This window comes from Typha angustifolia, chromosome 6 (genome assembly GCF_048772165.1).
Source record: "Typha angustifolia cultivar Huaian chromosome 6, ASM4877216v1, whole genome shotgun sequence".
NCBI classification, from domain to species: Eukaryota; Viridiplantae; Streptophyta; class Magnoliopsida; order Poales; family Typhaceae; genus Typha; species Typha angustifolia.
In genome coordinates this window covers 7,335,825-7,353,285 of record NC_133244.1, presented here as the reverse complement: position 1 = coordinate 7,353,285, position 17,461 = coordinate 7,335,825, and the positions used below count along the sequence as shown (strand labels likewise).

The following is a 17,461-nucleotide window of genomic DNA, read 5'->3' as shown; positions in this document are numbered from 1 at the left end:
TAGTGGATCCACAATCAGGAGCATTAAGTTTTGTTTCTAAAATACATAATAAATATTGCACTTTGCTCAAAAGAAAACGACCCAACAAAAAGCCTGCATATCACTTTGCCTGGTGAGATCTCTATCATGAAAACTTTTACTACTATCAAATCATCATGAATTCAACTACATTAGGTACATGCATGATTGATCATCCAACCCCTGTGAGCTTGGTATAGAATACATAAGAAAAAGGGTAGCTAGCTTAACAAAGTGAGTCAGTTAAGACATCCTTCTTTGCTTAGAAACGTGCAGAAGAAAAAAAGAAAGAAAGAAAGAAAGAAAGAAAGAATACTCTCACCAACCATCAAGGTCTTCACCAACTAGCTAGCTAGCCTTAATCCATCAGTAGTTAATCCAATTTCTACAAACCACAGTAGAAGACTAAAGTTTAATATACCATGCATGTCTTTATCTTCACCTCCTAATATAAATTAATTGATGTGATTTGCGTCGTCTTCCATTCCCTTGTTATCGAAGAATAGAGTTAGGAGCATATAGGGAGGATGGAATAGCAATGAGGTATAGCACTGCCCTTCAACATGAAAGGAAATTGCCTTCTGTACCATGGTTGGAGGTGTCTCCTATCATGGTGTAATATTGATTATCCCTAAGGGCCGCGTGTTCTTTAGGACAGTCAAATTGAACATATTTGGATTGACTTTAGCCACACTCTGAAGCTAAACTGGGCCAGCATTATCCTTGGAAGTGACCCTCGTAATCCACCAAACATGCAACGCTCCAAGATAGATCTCCACTGCGATCTATTAATTTCTATAAATGGAGGTCCTATAACTCATCATGTCCAATATCCAAGAGCGACGAAATCTTATAGCTCTTATAGCTCCTATAGCTAGTAAAATGGCTTCTTCTCTTCTACCTTCATCTCTCCTGATGATCAGTGCTCTCGCTTTGTTTCTCTTACCATGTTTGATACGTGCCCAGCAAACCGGCATCACTAGGCACTACAAGTTCGACGTGCGTCAATTTTCTTAGCTACTCCATTAATAGTAATACTACTAATTAACATTAGCTTACTCTACGAATACTAATGCTTGCAGATTCAAATGGCGAACGTGACGAGACTGTGTCACACGAAGAGCATCGTTACCGTCAACGGTCAGTTTCCGGGCCCTAAGATCGTCGCCCGGGAAGGCGACCGGGTGGTTGTTAAGGTGGTTAACCATGTCCCAAGTAATATCACCTTGCATTGGTATGTAACGTAACTCCTCTATATGATTAATAATTGTTTGGTAATTATTTGGTTGGATGAAATTAATATACATACATATACATATATATATATACATAGGCATGGAGTTCGGCAGCTTAGGAGTGGATGGGCCGATGGGCCAGCTTATATAACCCAATGCCCAATCCAAACAGGCCAGAGTTATGTATACAACTTTACGATAGTGGGCCAAAGAGGGACTCTATTTTGGCATGCACACATCTCATGGCTAAGGGCCACACTCTATGGGCCAATCATAATTCTTCCAAAGCTTGGAGTGGAATACCCATTTGCCAAACCCTATAAAGAAGTTCCCATCGTCTTCGGTATATATCTTTCCATCATCCATCTTTAAATTAAGTTTTGACACGTACTTTGATTAGGATTAAAAGGTTGACAAGATGAAATATTATTTATAGGTGAGTGGTGGAATGCTGACACGGAGGCAGTAATTAGACAAGCTCTGCAGAGTGGTGGAGGCCCAAATGTCTCAGATGCGTATACAATTAATGGGCTTCCCGGCTACTTGTACAATTGCTCAGCTAAAGGTGCTTACTATGAATAAATAAAAGAAACTTTTTAGGGTGTAAAGTATTCATAAATTCAATTAAATTTCCCCGTTAACAACTTATAATGTATTAATTTGCATGTGTGCATGCATGGCAGATACGTTCAAACTCAAAGTGAAGCCCGGAAGAACGTACCTCCTCCGTATCATCAACGCTGCACTCAACGACGAGCTTTTCTTCGCCATCGCCAACCACACCATCACCGTCGTCGACGTCGATGCCGTCTACGTCAAGCCATTCGACACCACCACCCTCACCATCGCCCCGGGCCAGACCACCAACCTCCTCCTCCACACCAAACCCTATTTCCCCAACGCCACCTTCCTCATGGCCGCCAAACCCTACTCCAGCGGCAGCGGTACCTTCGACAACACCACCGTCGCCGCCTTCCTCGAATACCAAAACCCTAACGATACTCCTTCTCACTCTTCCTTCAGTAAGAACCTCCCCCTCTACAAACCGACCCTCCCCGCCGTCAACGACACGTCGTTCGTCGCAAACTTCACCCGCAAGCTCCGCAGCCTCGCCTCGGCCCGGTTTCCGGCCAACGTGCCCGAGAATATAGACCGGAAGTTCCTGTTCACCGTCGGGCTCGGTGCGAGCCCGTGCCCTGAGAACCAGACGTGTCAGGGTCCTAATGGGACCAAGTTCGCCGCTACGGTGAACAACGTGTCGTTCGCCTTGCCGACCACCGCGCTGCTCCAATCGCACTTCTCCGGGAAGTCGAAAGGCGTATACGCTTCGGATTTCCCAATAATTCCTCTAATGCCGTTCAATTACACTGGAAATCCCCCGAACAATACGTTTGTGAGCAATGGGACGAAGGTTTTGGTGCTGCCTTTTAACACGAGCGTGGAGTTAGTGATGCAGGATACGAGTATTTTGGGTGCTGAAAGCCATCCTTTGCACCTGCATGGCTTCAACTTCTTCGTCGTAGGCCAAGGATTTGGGAATTTTGATCCGATTAAGGATCCAGTTGGATTTAACCTTATCGATCCTGTCGAGCGTAACACTGTCGGAGTTCCGGCCGGCGGCTGGGTGGCTATTAGATTCCGAGCTGATAACCCGGGTAAGTAGCTTAGTGCGTATACATATATTGTCGGAGAAAATTGGGCTTTTTTTCTTTTTTTTTTTTGCATGGAAGCACTTACATTTTCGTTTTGTTACAAACGGCCTCTTATTTTTTACCTTGTTTTCCACGTTTTTGCAAATAAAACTAGAAAAGGAGGTGTTAATTTGGAAATATATACGTAAAATTATGGAGGATCAATTTTTTATTCTTCAGTTCATTTTTTTTTGTGTAACTAATTTGTGACTGGTGTTTACTGACGACGTGGAATGGTCGGGCCATGAAGGTGTGTGGTTTATGCATTGCCACCTGGAGGTGCACACGAGCTGGGGTCTCAAAATGGCGTGGCTAGTGCTGGACGGGAGCCTCCCCAACCAGAAGCTACCGCCTCCGCCGTCCGATCTCCCCAAGTGCTAGATCTGATCGTCGATTTGGTATATTTTCTAGATGTTGTACCGTTAATTTGGGTTTTGGTGTGTGGATTTACCAACTCTCGAGAGAGGTTGTAGCTGTTTCTTGGCTGAGTTTGACACTAATTAGGATCCACGATTTGATAATGTGGCAGGAAATTGTATCTCATCTCCATGTTTGTTTTTTTTTATCAATTGATGAATAATAAATATTTTCATGGACTGGAAACTCGTTTTATTTTTTATTTCTGATTTTTTATTATACGCTTAATTAAATTTTGTGTCATGTATTATGAGTCAGTATTTGTGCTATAAAAATGTATAAATTGCCCTCTATACGTTTGAAAACCTATAAGCCCTTACACGTCTTTAATATACATTATTATACACTGTAAAGTTACTTTTTAATCTCTCTTTAATTGAGGAAAAAAATACTCAATTTTCAAGTTTACTAGATGATAAATTAAAATTATCTATCCATCTTTATACAGTATTAATTAAACAATATTGTCTCTCACTCCATCGATGTTATAACATATGCGAGAAGAATGAACAAGAGAGACACAACTCCCTCTTTTTCCTTTATTTTTTTCTTCTCCTTTTTTCTTTCTTATTCTTCTCATATTCACTCTTTTCTATGACCCTTTTATCCCCTATAACTATGGTACACTACTCCACTCTCCACTCTCAACTTTGAAAGAAGTCAAAGTTCTACTCACAAGCAATGGAGAAGAAGACTAGAACCAAACTTCATAGGATATCACCTAAATTAGATATTTCGTAAGGTTAATTTCCATCTTTGTGTTATTATGTGGTTCTTATAAGGGTTAATTATACTTAGGCCTCTAACTATCATTATTTTTTACATATCTCTATTGAACTATTTTCTTTTTTAATAAATAAATCCTTTAAAAATATGAAAAACATCTCAATAACGCTTTCCTTATACTCTAGATTGGATTCTCTGAATTTATTATAATTTGCCTAAAATTATCACAAGCAAATTATCTGAGCAGCTATATGCTATTAACCTTCTAGACGAAAAAGAAATTCCAATTTACCAAAATATCCTTATCTTATTTAAAGGGTATTTTTGTCTTTTTATTTTTTTCTTGTATGACTTCGGGGACCTGCCCTTTACAACACTTTATCTTTTGTATGCTTGCATTGCATACTCATTGCATGTTGGTAGACATGATCATCGGGCGGGCCCGACCAAGTTTGGGCCAGGCTTTTCGGACCAATCAGGCTTAAGTATTTGTTTACGACCCGACCCACCAATCACTCAGGTCGGGTCGGGTTCAGGTCGGGCTAGAATAGTCTAGCCCGTTATTGCATGTTAGTCCATAAGAGATTGGGCTAGCCGATCGGGTCGGCCCAACTCACATTTTAACTATTTTTAGAATTTTTATTATTATTAGCTTATTTTAAAAAATATATATTTATGTTCATTTAAAAAATAATTAAAATAAATTAAAAATTTTGAAAAGTGTGCTTAAAATAATGCAAAATGGTACAATACAAAAGCAAAACGTAAATTACTATAGCAGAACGAATAAAGTACTGTAGCAGACGGGCGGTCTAGTGTAGCAGAACGGGTGGGCAAAAGGTTGGCCCATGCCGCCCATGGGTAGTTCGGGCTTAGACAGGGCCGAGCCTAAACCAAGTCTAGGCCAGGCACGAGCGGACTGGCCATTTGATCAAGTCTTAATGTTGGTACGTACCACAAAGAGGATATCTCTTCTGTTCACAATAATCACCTTCAATTAAGCACCCGATGATCAAGAATCTCATAAAAATTTAACCAATTCATCCTTTCTCATATGAATAATTAATTTATATAAATTATTAAATCAACATCAAATGCAGAACTTGTGCTTACTCCTGTAAAATTTCAGCATAAAAAAATGTCACTTTGACTTTGGCATCCGTAACCTCTTCCTCTGAGAAGTAAAAACGAAGTAAAACATCGCAGAATTTTGATACTACTTTTATGATTAGAGAAAAAAGTAACGGAACTGTACCTTCCACAACATTTTGGATCAAGGTCTCAATGAGATCGACACATTGCATGTGAGGGACGTGCTTTTGAAATAGATTAAAGAGGTATAAGGACCTAGTTTTAAGGAATTTGAGTTAGGATTTAGAAAAGTACCTACGATCCAGAAGAGGCGACGCGAGACGACGGGAATTAGAAGGAGAAGTGAGATTTGGAGCGAGGTACATGAGAGGGGAAACGAAAGAGTGGTATCTGACGGTTGGCGGGAGATGGTATCCACCGGTTGCAATCCGAAGTAGTCAAGTAGGGGATCATAATGTGGATGAGAGTGGCTTGGGCCATATTAATAATGGTTACTTTTAGATGGGCCGGCTCATATACAAGCAAGGCAATCAAACTCAGCCCAAGCCCAATAAACCTTCGGACTGGACTTATATTATGGACATTGGCTTAAAGAGCTTAACACCTTTTTCGATGAATACCCTTCTAAAATATATTTATTACATGCATGTCCTCGATCTTTTCACATATATTTATCGAAACACTTGGTTTTTGTACGGCTTAACAAATATTATTTATTTGGATATCTCTCAACGTTATCTAATTAACTATTAAAATTCAATCAATTTAATTGTGAAAGATACAAAAATACCTTTGTTCTTATTTGAATATCCTCGAGAGTAAGGGTGTCATGTCTTTTTGTCTACTAATAAAGACACATTAAAAAGCAGTATGTAAAATGAGGCTATCAAAATAACTAAGCTAACACTTATATTTATTTTATATAGGCATCCTTCAAAATTAACTAATTAATTACTAAATTTTATCAAATTAGTTAAGAAAGATACAAAATACCGTTATTCTTATTTGGGAGGGATCAATTTGTTCTACTATTTCAAATTATAAGTTTGCACTATTCGAATACACACAAAAAGCCTTTCTATAAAATTTACAGCATATAATCAAGAAAACTTGAGCCAACTCCAGCTCCGCTTGATCAAGTTTTGTGTTAAAGTGAGTCCATTCAAAGTTAATTTATAGTCGAGCTTAATAATAAACAGTCAATAAATCTCAATAATAATAATATTTTATATATTATATTATATTATATATCTGATGGATATGATTCTTTAAATTAAGATCTAACGGCTCCTAATTTTACTATGTTAGTTCTTTTAACTTCCTCACTGAATCAAGCATATTTTGTTTACGATCCAATTTAAAATTGATTAGGCTCAATTTAATTTTAAATTGATATAAGTTCGAAAATTTATTGATCAACTCATCTAGACTCGAGCTCAAAATTCACTTGAATTAAAATTATTTTAATTCATATTTGCTTTATAATTAGGCTTACTATTTTTTTCAATTTAAGCTCGACCAGAGAGAGATCGTCTATTTTGCACCCCTATGCAACGTATCTTGAATAGTGGATCCACATTCAGGAGCATTAAGTTTTGTTTCTAAAATACACAATAAATATTGCACTTTGTTCAAAACAAACGTCCCAACAAAAAGCCTGCATATCACTTTGCCTGGTGAGATCTCTATCATGAAAACTTTTACTCCTATCAAATCATCATGGATTCAGCTACATTAGGTACATGCATCATTGATCATCCAACCCCTGTGAGCTTGGTATAGAATACATAAGAAAAAGGGTAGCTAGCTTAACAAAGTGAGTCAGTTAAGACATCCTCCTTTGCTTAGAAACATGCAGAAGAGAGAAAGAAAGAAAGAATACTCTCACCAACCATCAAGGTCTTCACCAACTAGCTAGCTAGCCTTAATCCATCAGTAGTCAATCCAATTTCTACAAACCACAGTAGAACACTAAAGTTTAATTTACCATGCATGTCTTTATCTTCACCTCTTAATATAAATTAATTGATGTGATTTGCGTCGTCTTCCATTCCCTTGTTATCTAAGAATAGAGTTAGGAGCATATAGTGAGGATGGAATAGCAATGAGGTATAGCACTGCCCTTCAACATGAAAGGAAATTGCCTTCTGTACCATGGTTGGTGGTGTCTCCTATCATGGTGTAATATTGATTATCCATAAGGGCAGCGTGGTCTTTAGGACAGTCAAATTGAACATATTTGGATTGACTTTAGCCACACTCTGAAGCTAAACTGGGCCAGCATTATCCTTGGAAGTGACCCTCGTAATCCACCAAACATGCAACGCTCCAAGATAGATCTCCACTGCGATCTATTAATTTCTATAAATGGAGGTCCTATAACTCATCATGTCCAATATCCAAGAGTGACGAAATCTTATAGCTCTTACTGCTCCTATACATAGCTAGTAAAATGGCTTCTTCTCTTCTACCTTCATCTCTCCTGATGATCAGTGCTCTCGCTTTGTTTCTCTTACCATGTTTGATATGTGCCCAGCAAACCGGCATCACTAGGCACTACAAGTTCGACGTGCGTCAATTTTCTTAGCTACTCCATTAATAGTAATACTACTGATTAACAATAGCTTACTCTACGAATACTAATGCTTGCAGATTCAAATGGCGAACGTGACGAGACTGTGTCACACGAAGAGCATCGTGACCGTCAACGGTCGGTTTCCGGGCCCTAAGATCGTCGCCCGGGAAGGTGACCGGGTGGTCGTTAAGGTGGTTAACCATGTCCCAAGTAATATCACCTTGCATTGGTATGTAACGTAACTCCTCTATATGTTCTCATGCAATATGATTAATATTTGCTTAGTAATTATTTGATTGGATGAAATTAATATACATACATATACATATATATACATAGGCATGGAGTTCGGCAGCTTAGGAGCGGATGGGCCGATGGGCCAGCTTATATAACCCAATGCCCAATCCAAACAGGCCAGAGTTATATATACAACTTTACGATAGTGGGCCAGAGAGGGACTCTGTTTTGGCATGCACACATCTCATGGCTAAGAGCCACTCTCTATGGGCCAATCATAATTCTTCCAAAGCTTGGAGTGGAATACCCATTTGCCAAACCCTATAAAGAAGTTCCCATCGTCTTCGGTATATATCTTTCCATCATCCATCTTTAAATTAAGTTTTGATACGTATTTCGATGACGATTAAAAGGTTGACAAGATGAAATATTATTAATAGGTGAGTGGTGGAATGCTGACACGGAGGCAGTAATTAGACAAGCTCTGCAAAGTGGTGGAGGCCCAAATGTCTCAGATGCGTATACAATTAATGGGCTTCCCGGTTACTTGTACAATTGCTCAGCTAAAGGTACGTAGTATGAATAAATAAAAAGAAACTTTTTAGGGTGCAATGTATTCATAAATTAAATTATTTAAATTTCCCCGTTAACAACTTATAATGTATTAATTTGCATGTATGCATGCATGGCAGATACGTTCAAACTCAAAGTGAAGCCCGGAAGAACGTACCTCCTCCGTATCATCAACGCTGCACTCAACGACGAGCTCTTCTTCGCCATCGCCAACCACACCGTCACCGTCGTCGACGTCGATGCCGTCTACGTCAAGCCATTCGACACCACCACCCTCACCATCGCCCCGGGCCAGACCACCAACCTCCTCCTCCACACCAAACCCTATTTCCCCAACGCCACCTTCCTCATGGCCGCCAAACCCTACTCCAGCGGCAGCGGTACTTTCGACAACACCACCGTCGCCGCCTTCCTCGAATACCAAAACCCTAACGATACTCCTTCTCACTCTTCCTTCAACAAGAACCTCCCCCTCTACAAACCGACCCTCCCCGCCGTCAACGACACGTCGTTCGTCGCAAACTTCGCCCGCAAGCTCCGCAGCCTCGCCTCGGCCCGGTTTCCGGCCAACGTGCCCGAGAATATCGACCGGAAGTTTCTGTTCACCGTCGGGCTAGGTGCGAACCCGTGCCCTGAGAACCAGACGTGTCAGGGTCCTAACGGGACCAAGTTCGCCGCCACGGTGAACAACGTGTCGTTCGCCTTGCCGACCACAGCGCTGCTCCAATCGCACTTCTCTGGGAAGTCGAAAGGCGTATACGCTTCGGATTTCCCAATAATTCCTCTAATGCCGTTCAATTACACTGGAAATCCCCCGAACAATACGTTTGTGAGCAATGGGACGAAGGTTTTGGTGCTGCCTTTTAACACGAGCGTGGAGTTAGTGATGCAGGATACGAGTATATTAGGTGCTGAAAGCCATCCTTTGCACCTGCATGGCTTCAACTTCTTCGTCGTAGGCCAAGGATTTGGGAATTTTGATCCGGTTAAGGATCCGGTTGGATTTAACCTTATCGATCCGGTCGAGCGTAACACTGTCGGAGTTCCGGCCGGCGGCTGGGTGGCTATTAGATTCCGAGCTGATAACCCGGGTAAGTAGCTTAGTGTGTATACATATATTGTCGTATAAAATTGGGCTTCTTTCTTTTTCATGGAAGCACTTACATTTTCGTCTTATTACAAATGATCTATTATTTTTACCTTATTTCCACGTTTTTGCAAATAAAACTAGAAAAGGAGGTGTTAATTTGGAAATATATACGTAAAAATTAGGGAGGATCAATTTTTTATTCTTTAGTTCATATATATATATATTTTTTGTGTAACTAATTTGTGATTTGTTGTTACTGATGACGTGGAATGGTGGGGCCATGAAGGTGTGTGGTTCATGCATTGCCACTTGGAGGTGCACACAAGCTGGGGTCTCAAAATGGCGTGGCTGGTGCTGGACGGGAGCCTCCCCAACCAGAAGCTGCCGCCTCCGCCGTCCGATCTCCCCAAGTGCTAGATCTGATCGTCGATGTGGTGCATTTTTCAAATGGTATACCGTTAATTTGGGTTTTGGTGTGTGGATTTTCTAACAGTCGAGAGAGGTTGTAGCTGTTTCTTGGCTGAGTTTGACATTAATTAGGATCCACGATTTAATAATGTGGCAAGACATTGTATCTCATATCCATGTTTTTTTATCAATTGATGAATTTGTTAATGGACTGGATACCTGCTTTGCTCTTTATTTCCCATATTTTATTATATATTAAAGGAGTAATTAATTGTTTTTGTTCTAACCACTTGCGATAGCCTTATATAGTTACATGGGATCTTTTTTCCCAGTGTTTTTGAGAATAACTACCTAAGTTTCGGGTTTATTATGAAAAACTGCCTCACTTTTTAGAGATCTGCAAATCAATCTCTCCTTTAATTGTTATATTTGTAATAAAAATCACCTTAGTTTCGGATATAGTTAGAATTCGTTGAGATCATTAAATTAGTGTGTGTGTGTGTATATGTATATATATATATATATATAGAGAGAGAGAGAGAGAGAGAGAGAGAGAGAGAGAGAGAGAGAGAGAGAGAGAGAGAGAGTAAAAAAAAACAGTATGCATATATCATAATTTAGAGAAAAATCTGACTCTCAGACACAAACATTGTTGCCTCAGTTAAGAGGAAAAGGAGAAAAATCTTCTGAGAAATGAAAGACATATGTAGTGGCAGCGGGCGTCGAGATTAATCATTGGCATGGAAGTCTTTAAACCTGCAAATAGGAAAGAGCTGCTCTACAAAAAAAAATTCACGCATAGCAAGATCAAAAGTTGCCTTGCTGGGGTTTCTACTGAATCCATCCAGCTGATTTTTGAATGTAACTATCTGCTATTAACTAGCTATGCTGCAATGCATGGCACACACCGATGTGAATCTAAAAGTCTACTTGCAGCTAAATAAAAGAGAGATCACAGGATCGGTTCAAAGATGATCCGGCCATGTAATAATCATGTTAACAACCAACATGCTGCAGTTCTTCCACCCACAAAAGGTGCAATTTGGATTGGATGTTAATTTATACAATTAGTTAAGTCGCACCAATGGAAAGAATCCATCAGTGTGATAGTTACAAGAAAAAGAAAAAGGAAAAATGAAAACTTCCCAACTACGTGGGCACAACCTCTCCATCTAGGGATGGAGATCCATCGACATCGTTGGGTGTGGGTGCTTGGCTCTTCTTTTCCTCGTCCTCTTGGAATCCTAGCTTGAACCGATCATAGTTTGTTAGCTCAGTTGTCTTGAATGGCCGCTCTCCGAGGACACGAACCATATCATCCTGGTGGAGAACTTCCTTCTCAAGCAGTAGCTCTGCAATTTGGGCAACATGATCCTTGTGCTCATTAATCAGTTCCAGAGTTCTCTTGTAGGCCTTACCGACCCATTCTCTCACTTCGCTGTCGATTATGGCTCCAGTTTTGTTGCTGTAGGGCTTGATCATTTCAAAACCGTCCTCTCTCTGAGGGAAAGAGAGGAGACCGACTTTGTCACTAAAACCATATACTGCAACCTGGGCATAAGTCATCTTAGTAACTTTCTCCAAATCATTCTGAGCACCAGTAGAGATCTTTCCCAGCAGAACCTGAAAATCATCATAACAAAGTCATTGACTGTTACATTTAACTACGCTGCCGGAATTATGACTCTACAAGAAGGAACAAAACAAAATAATTTGCAAATGGAAAAGAAAACTAGCATCGCATGTCCCTATGGATTTCACTGATTTCTACAGGTGGCATGAACTACCTTCATTCTCGAAAAGTATGACCAGGAAACTAGAAGAAACTCAAAGGCAACAGTTATCAACTAAATGATTACAATATTTCACAGAACAAATTCTTGAACCTTCAAGGGTTAACAAGGAGGAGGATGAGCAGAAGAGAAAAGAAATTGCTGCAGGGTTGAAAAGAAAAAGGAGATTCAATAAATCATGCAAAAATTTTACTCAAACAATTATTCTTGAGAGAACGTTTAACAGTCTTCTTGTGGTTTGATGTGACCAACAACGGAATATATACAAAACAGCCTATATATTAGAGAAAACAATTATATTATATCATATAGGAGATCGGGATGATTATTTTTAAAAGATATCATTGAATTCTATCACATCCAGAATTTTTCTTCTTATTACTAAGAAGAAAAGGAGAATGCCAATATGTCAGAAGAGACTGAAAAGGAAAGGACAGCCTTTCCATATCATATGCATCATGCATGAGATCTTCTTGTGGCTATTCATAGAAAGTAGATACTGGCGAATAACAAAGAAAAATATCAGAGCTTGAATTAACACATATATAATACATTACAATCAAGCAGATAGTATCACTGGCACAATCATAAATCACCAAAACTATTTTACCTCCTCAGATGCACGACCACCTAGCGTCATACATGTCACATCAAAGAGCTGCTCTTTGGTCATCAGAAGATTCTCATTTGGGACGTACTGAGCAAAGCCCAGAGCTGCAGTTCCACGAGGAACAATTGTAACCTTAAGAAGGGGCTCTGCATGCTCTAAAAACCACCCAGCAACAGCATGACCTGATTCATGGTAGGCAACAGTTCGGCGCTCCAACTTGCTGATGACCTGAAAATAGCTTCAAATTTCAAACAATATAGCTAGCCATGTTGGCAAAGACAAATACTAAAAGGAGGGAAGCATTCTTATGGTCGATTGAGTGAGTAACAATAAGTTTCTAACTTTAAGACTAAATGTGTCTACAATTGTGCTGTCATCTCAATCAGTGACAAAGCTAAAAAATGCAGAAATACAATTACCTTATTTTTCTTCTCCAAACCACCAATGATTCTATCAATAGCAGCCTCAAAATGTTGCATCGTGACCTGAGTTTCCTCAAACCTTGCAGCAACCAAAGCAGCTTCATTGCAAACATTGGCAATGTCAGCTCCAGCAAATCCAGGCGTAAGGGCAGCTAATCTTTGAGAATAGAATGATGGATCGTTATCTAATTTAATCTTCTTTAGATAGATGCGAAATATCTGTTCACGGCCTCTTATATCAGGCTTATCAATTGTTATTTGACGATCAAATCGACCAGGCCTTAACAAAGCCTTATCCAAAATATCAGGTCTATTAGTACCAGCAAGTACAACAACACCAGCAGTTGTACCAAACCCATCCATCTCTACAAGCAACTGGTTTAAAGTGCTTTCACGTTCATCGTTTGCGCCAGATAAACCTCCCCGACCTCTTGCACGACCAATTGCATCAATTTCATCAATAAAGATTATACTAGGAGCACATTGTCTAGCTTCTTGAAACAAATTTCTCACCCTGGATGGCCCAACACCAACAAACATTTCCATAAAGTCTGAACCAGATATAGACAAAAAGGGGACACCTGACTCTCCTGCAGTTGCTTTTGCAAGAAGGGTCTTTCCTGTGCCCGGAGGGCCGACAAGAAGAGCACCTTTGGGAATTTTTGCTCCCAGTTCTTCATACTTCTTTGGATTTTTAAGGAAATGCACAAACTCCATGATTTCTTGTTTGGCTTCATCACAACCAGCTACATCCTTAAAATATACCTGGATCACATTTGTCCATATAATAAAATCATGAGACAGTACAAAATCTTTAACAGTTCTACAAACAATGACACATCAATACAAAAACCAGACTAGCCAATCCATGCACGTCAGAGAAAATCCAGAAAGCATCTAACCAAGCAAGCTAAACAGCAATCAATATCGAATATAAAAAAAACTATTTGTACTCTTCTTCTTTTCCCCAGTTACAGGTTTTCAACAATGGCAGAAATAAGAACAAGAGTACAACCAGAAGAGAAGATATGAAGAGACCAAGATGTACCTTATTTTTGGAGTTCTTATCCATCTTTGTCACCTGAGCTTTTCCAATGTTAAATATCCCACGGTTTCCCCTTCCAGGCCCACTACCTATATTAAACCCACCTTGTATCCTTCGTCCCATTAAGTAAATAAGTCCAACGAGGAAGGCTGTTGGGGCAAATCTCAGCAGTTCCTGAAACCAGTTTACTTCAGAGAGATAAGTAACTGGGACATAGTCATGTGGATCTGTCCCCAAAGCTTCTTGCGCTTCTTCCAACTTTTCTTCGAAAGATTCCACACTTCCAATATTGAAATAATACTTATACCGACTAGAAGCCTGTCTAGGAATATCTGTTGTAGTACTCTGGATATCACTATCTTGGTTTTGATCTCTTGTCCGTGGTGAACTCCTCACGTAAACTTTTGCAACTGATTTATTAGACACAACAATGCGATCAACTAAACCAGGTTCCAACAGCTTATTCTTGAACTCTTGAAAACTTATCTGGAAAAGTTAGCAGCCAATTAGTCCACCAGTAGATTACTTGTAAGAATTTTTTTCTGTAATCTAGAAATGAAGGGCAAAATAGAGCAATCACAAAGCAAATATGCTTCATTATTATACACACAGAACTTTTACCAGTTTGTTAGAAATCCAAAACTCATAATGCAAACTACACAAGACCCAAAATAATAACCAACCAAAATAGTAGCATCATATGGAAGACTATTCACACATAGATATGAGATATAAAAGCAATAAGGCAAACAGACAACGGTAACAACACAGCTTTCAGTCCCAACTATTTGGGCTGGCTAAAAGCAAAGGGAGATAAAAACACATAATAACCTAAACTAACAAAACTAAGGGGATTAACCTTATGAACAAAAAAGGAAACTTTAGGTCTATGAAGCAAACAGTAAGCATATAGCAAGCTCAATGAATAAAATGCAAGCAATTAGTCTTTAAAGAATTTTTAAAAAAAGTAATTTCTGTTGCAAAAACAACCTCCCATAAAATGCAACACAAGCTCCTCCTAATTAAATTCTTGAGAATATTACTCAACCTAGATTCTGCTTTGATTATAGATTCAGAAAGGCATCCATGGCATAACTGCAAATAATAATAATACCAAATCTAGGTAGGTGCTATCATCTGAGGACCAGTCCATCAATTCAAAGTTCAGGATCAACTGTCTTAAAAACATCAGCAAGATGATTAACTGTCAAAGCTGTGGTTATTTCTAAACACATTAAGGGCTACTAGATACTATAGGACAGAAGTCGTGAAAGAGCAGATAATCAAAATTGATCCACATTGACACATTCACTCATAGGTGTTAACCCATCCTACTATCTATCTCCTTAAAATCATCCATACTTTAGGCATAATTAAGTACATATCAACAGTTGGAGGCCATTAAAAATAGCATATTGGTAGAGTTCAAAATAAGAAACTCATAAATTCCTCACCTAGTCTGAATAACTCATTAAATATTTTATCACAGGATAATTTTATAACAATCACATATAAGCAAAAATCTTCATATGGAGCAAACGAATCCACTAGTAATAATAAATCCGACCTCCTTCTGCTCCGATGAACTAGAAGAAAAAGAAGAAAGCAACAAGCCGAGGAATATAAGAGGAGCGAGATAATTCTGCAACTGCCTCATGAAATTCTCCTGGAAAGTCCCTTGCTCATCTGTGCTTGAATCTTCTGAAAATAAGAAAACCAACAACATTATCAAGATTAGTTCAAAGTAGTTCAGGGTGGTGCAGTGAAATGGAAGTTTCCCCACTTCTACTCAAGAAATTGCCCGGTGATATATTACAATCATGTAGTACCATACTACTGTTGACAAGGGTATCAACTCAAGATCAACTTCCCTTATTCTCTATTAGTAGTCAATGCCTGATTGTCTTCTAACTTACTTTCCCTTCCAAGTTGCAACAATGTTAAATTATTATCCTTTTATATGCTCTAAATATTGTATTTTGGTAAACAGTCAATGAATTCCAATCGCTATTCTGATGCACAGAAAATTAATAATAGTTAGACTGCATTATGGATTAAAACAAAAAGCTCCGTCGTAAGCTATAACACTATAAATGAATGTGTATAAGCATATATTCTATGGTAGCATTTATCTTTTTTTTTTTTTGGTACTAGATAGGTCATCTTCAGATCCACAGCTCTTTTAACTTTCATCATGGTCCATCCTGCAAAGTTGTGTTTAAACAAATTTTTAGGTATAGAAATGCTGGAAGATGTATATCATGCCGAGGTTGGCCAAGGATGAGGGAGAATAAAAATTATGATATTCGGACATCAAGAGGATAACAAAATAATGCTCCTGACTACTGAAATCAAAGGAGTATGATAGGGTGCGTCAAACATACAAGACTCACATTTTGTAAACTAAAACATATATGAACATCAAATAAGCAAATTAAGCTAACACTGAAGAGCAGGAGAAAAGATTACATACGCTTTGAATCTGACTTGTTCTTGCCATTCCCCTTTGGAATTTCCTTCTTATCCTTCGGGAAGTAATTCTCATAATCTACAAAACCAAAAGAAAAAAAAATATTGAGCTAAAATCACATCAAAATTCCAAAAGAACAATAATGCCCAAACTTACTCTTTCTATTCGGCGATTCGCTCGAAAAGAACCGCCTAAAACTAGGATTCGCCAGCAGAAACCTCCACTTATCGTGATTCCTTGCAGAAACAGCCGTATTTGCCCCTATAGAAGTCAAATAACTTCTTACAAACCCTAATCCGCCATTATCGCAACGAGAAGAAGAAGACTGCAACGAGTTTCCAATCGGAACCCCAGGCCTCACTCCATATCCACCCAACAGACCCGCCTACACAACGCAAGATCCAAACTTTAGGCCATTTAACACATCAAACGGGAGATCGGAACAAGAAATCGGGTTCAAAACTGAACTTTTATTGAAAAGACCAAAAAAAAACTTACGGTTTGGGAACGGGAGCGAGCGGACCGCGAGAGAGAGCGCGCGAGGGATGAGATGGTCATCCTGTGGTGCGATCGCGCATGAATTGGACAACAGAGGATATGAGAAGAGAAGAAGAAGCGAGAAGGAAGAAGGGATTGGTGATGGGAAGAGGAACGCGTTGCTATGCTATGTATGTGCTCGGCGAAACAAAGGAGAGGGGTAAAAATGGAAGAGGAGAGGGTAGGGGCCGCAAAAGATATTTGGATATCGGATCCTGGTTTTCTATCCCTGCAGCGGTATTATGGAATTATACCGCCTATACCACGGATAGGGCCCGGAGAGAGGAACCGAGATGACGCCCGATAACCCGACAACTCATGGGTTATCGGGTTGCGGGTTGGAGTTCGATAACTCGGATCCGGTGCATAATAATACTTGGGGGATTTTGAAATCCTCATATAAAACAAGGATGGAGGTGTTCTAATTCCTCCTTGTTACCCAAGAAAGGGCAAGAAGGACACTTGCTTTTAAAATTTAAAGAAAAAAGTGAAGTACACTAATAAAAATATAATATGTGATAA

At 39.3% G+C, this 17,461-nt stretch overlaps 3 protein-coding genes across 4 annotated transcripts; 2 read left to right on the top strand and 1 right to left on the bottom strand.

Moving 5' to 3' along the window:
- The first annotated feature begins 866 nt into the window (after positions 1-866).
- LOC140761319 (laccase-4-like) lies at positions 867-3,468 on the top strand. Its single transcript, XM_073098595.1, has 6 exons — positions 867-1,017; positions 1,101-1,252; positions 1,352-1,596; positions 1,690-1,818; positions 1,937-2,908; positions 3,195-3,468. Exons 1-6 carry the CDS (start codon positions 901-903, stop codon positions 3,323-3,325), a joined length of 1,746 nt encoding a protein of 581 aa, XP_072954696.1. The 5' UTR covers positions 867-900; the 3' UTR covers positions 3,326-3,468.
- A 4,126-nt stretch (positions 3,469-7,594) lies between these two features.
- On the top strand, positions 7,595-10,223 carry LOC140761323 (laccase-4-like). Its single transcript, XM_073098599.1, has 6 exons — positions 7,595-7,748; positions 7,832-7,983; positions 8,094-8,338; positions 8,432-8,560; positions 8,684-9,655; positions 9,941-10,223. The coding sequence occupies exons 1-6, from the start codon at positions 7,632-7,634 to the stop codon at positions 10,069-10,071; spliced, it is 1,746 nt and encodes a 581-aa protein (XP_072954700.1). The 5' UTR covers positions 7,595-7,631; the 3' UTR covers positions 10,072-10,223.
- Positions 10,224-11,024: 801 nt separating this feature from the next.
- LOC140761010 (ATP-dependent zinc metalloprotease FTSH 8, mitochondrial-like) lies at positions 11,025-17,100 on the bottom strand. Of its 2 annotated transcripts, none has more exons than XM_073098168.1 (8): positions 16,901-17,100; positions 16,559-16,787; positions 16,406-16,480; positions 15,500-15,633; positions 13,936-14,418; positions 12,885-13,652; positions 12,466-12,693; positions 11,025-11,685 (listed from the first exon to the last, which is right to left on the bottom strand). In XM_073098168.1, exons 1-8 carry the CDS (start codon positions 16,958-16,960, stop codon positions 11,212-11,214), a joined length of 2,451 nt encoding a protein of 816 aa, XP_072954269.1. In that variant the 5' UTR covers positions 16,961-17,100; the 3' UTR covers positions 11,025-11,211. The 2 variants fall into 2 exon arrangements, with proteins under 2 accessions (XP_072954269.1, XP_072954270.1); XM_073098169.1 differs by having other exon boundaries at positions 15,500-15,630.
- Between the last annotated feature and the right edge of the window lie 361 nt (positions 17,101-17,461).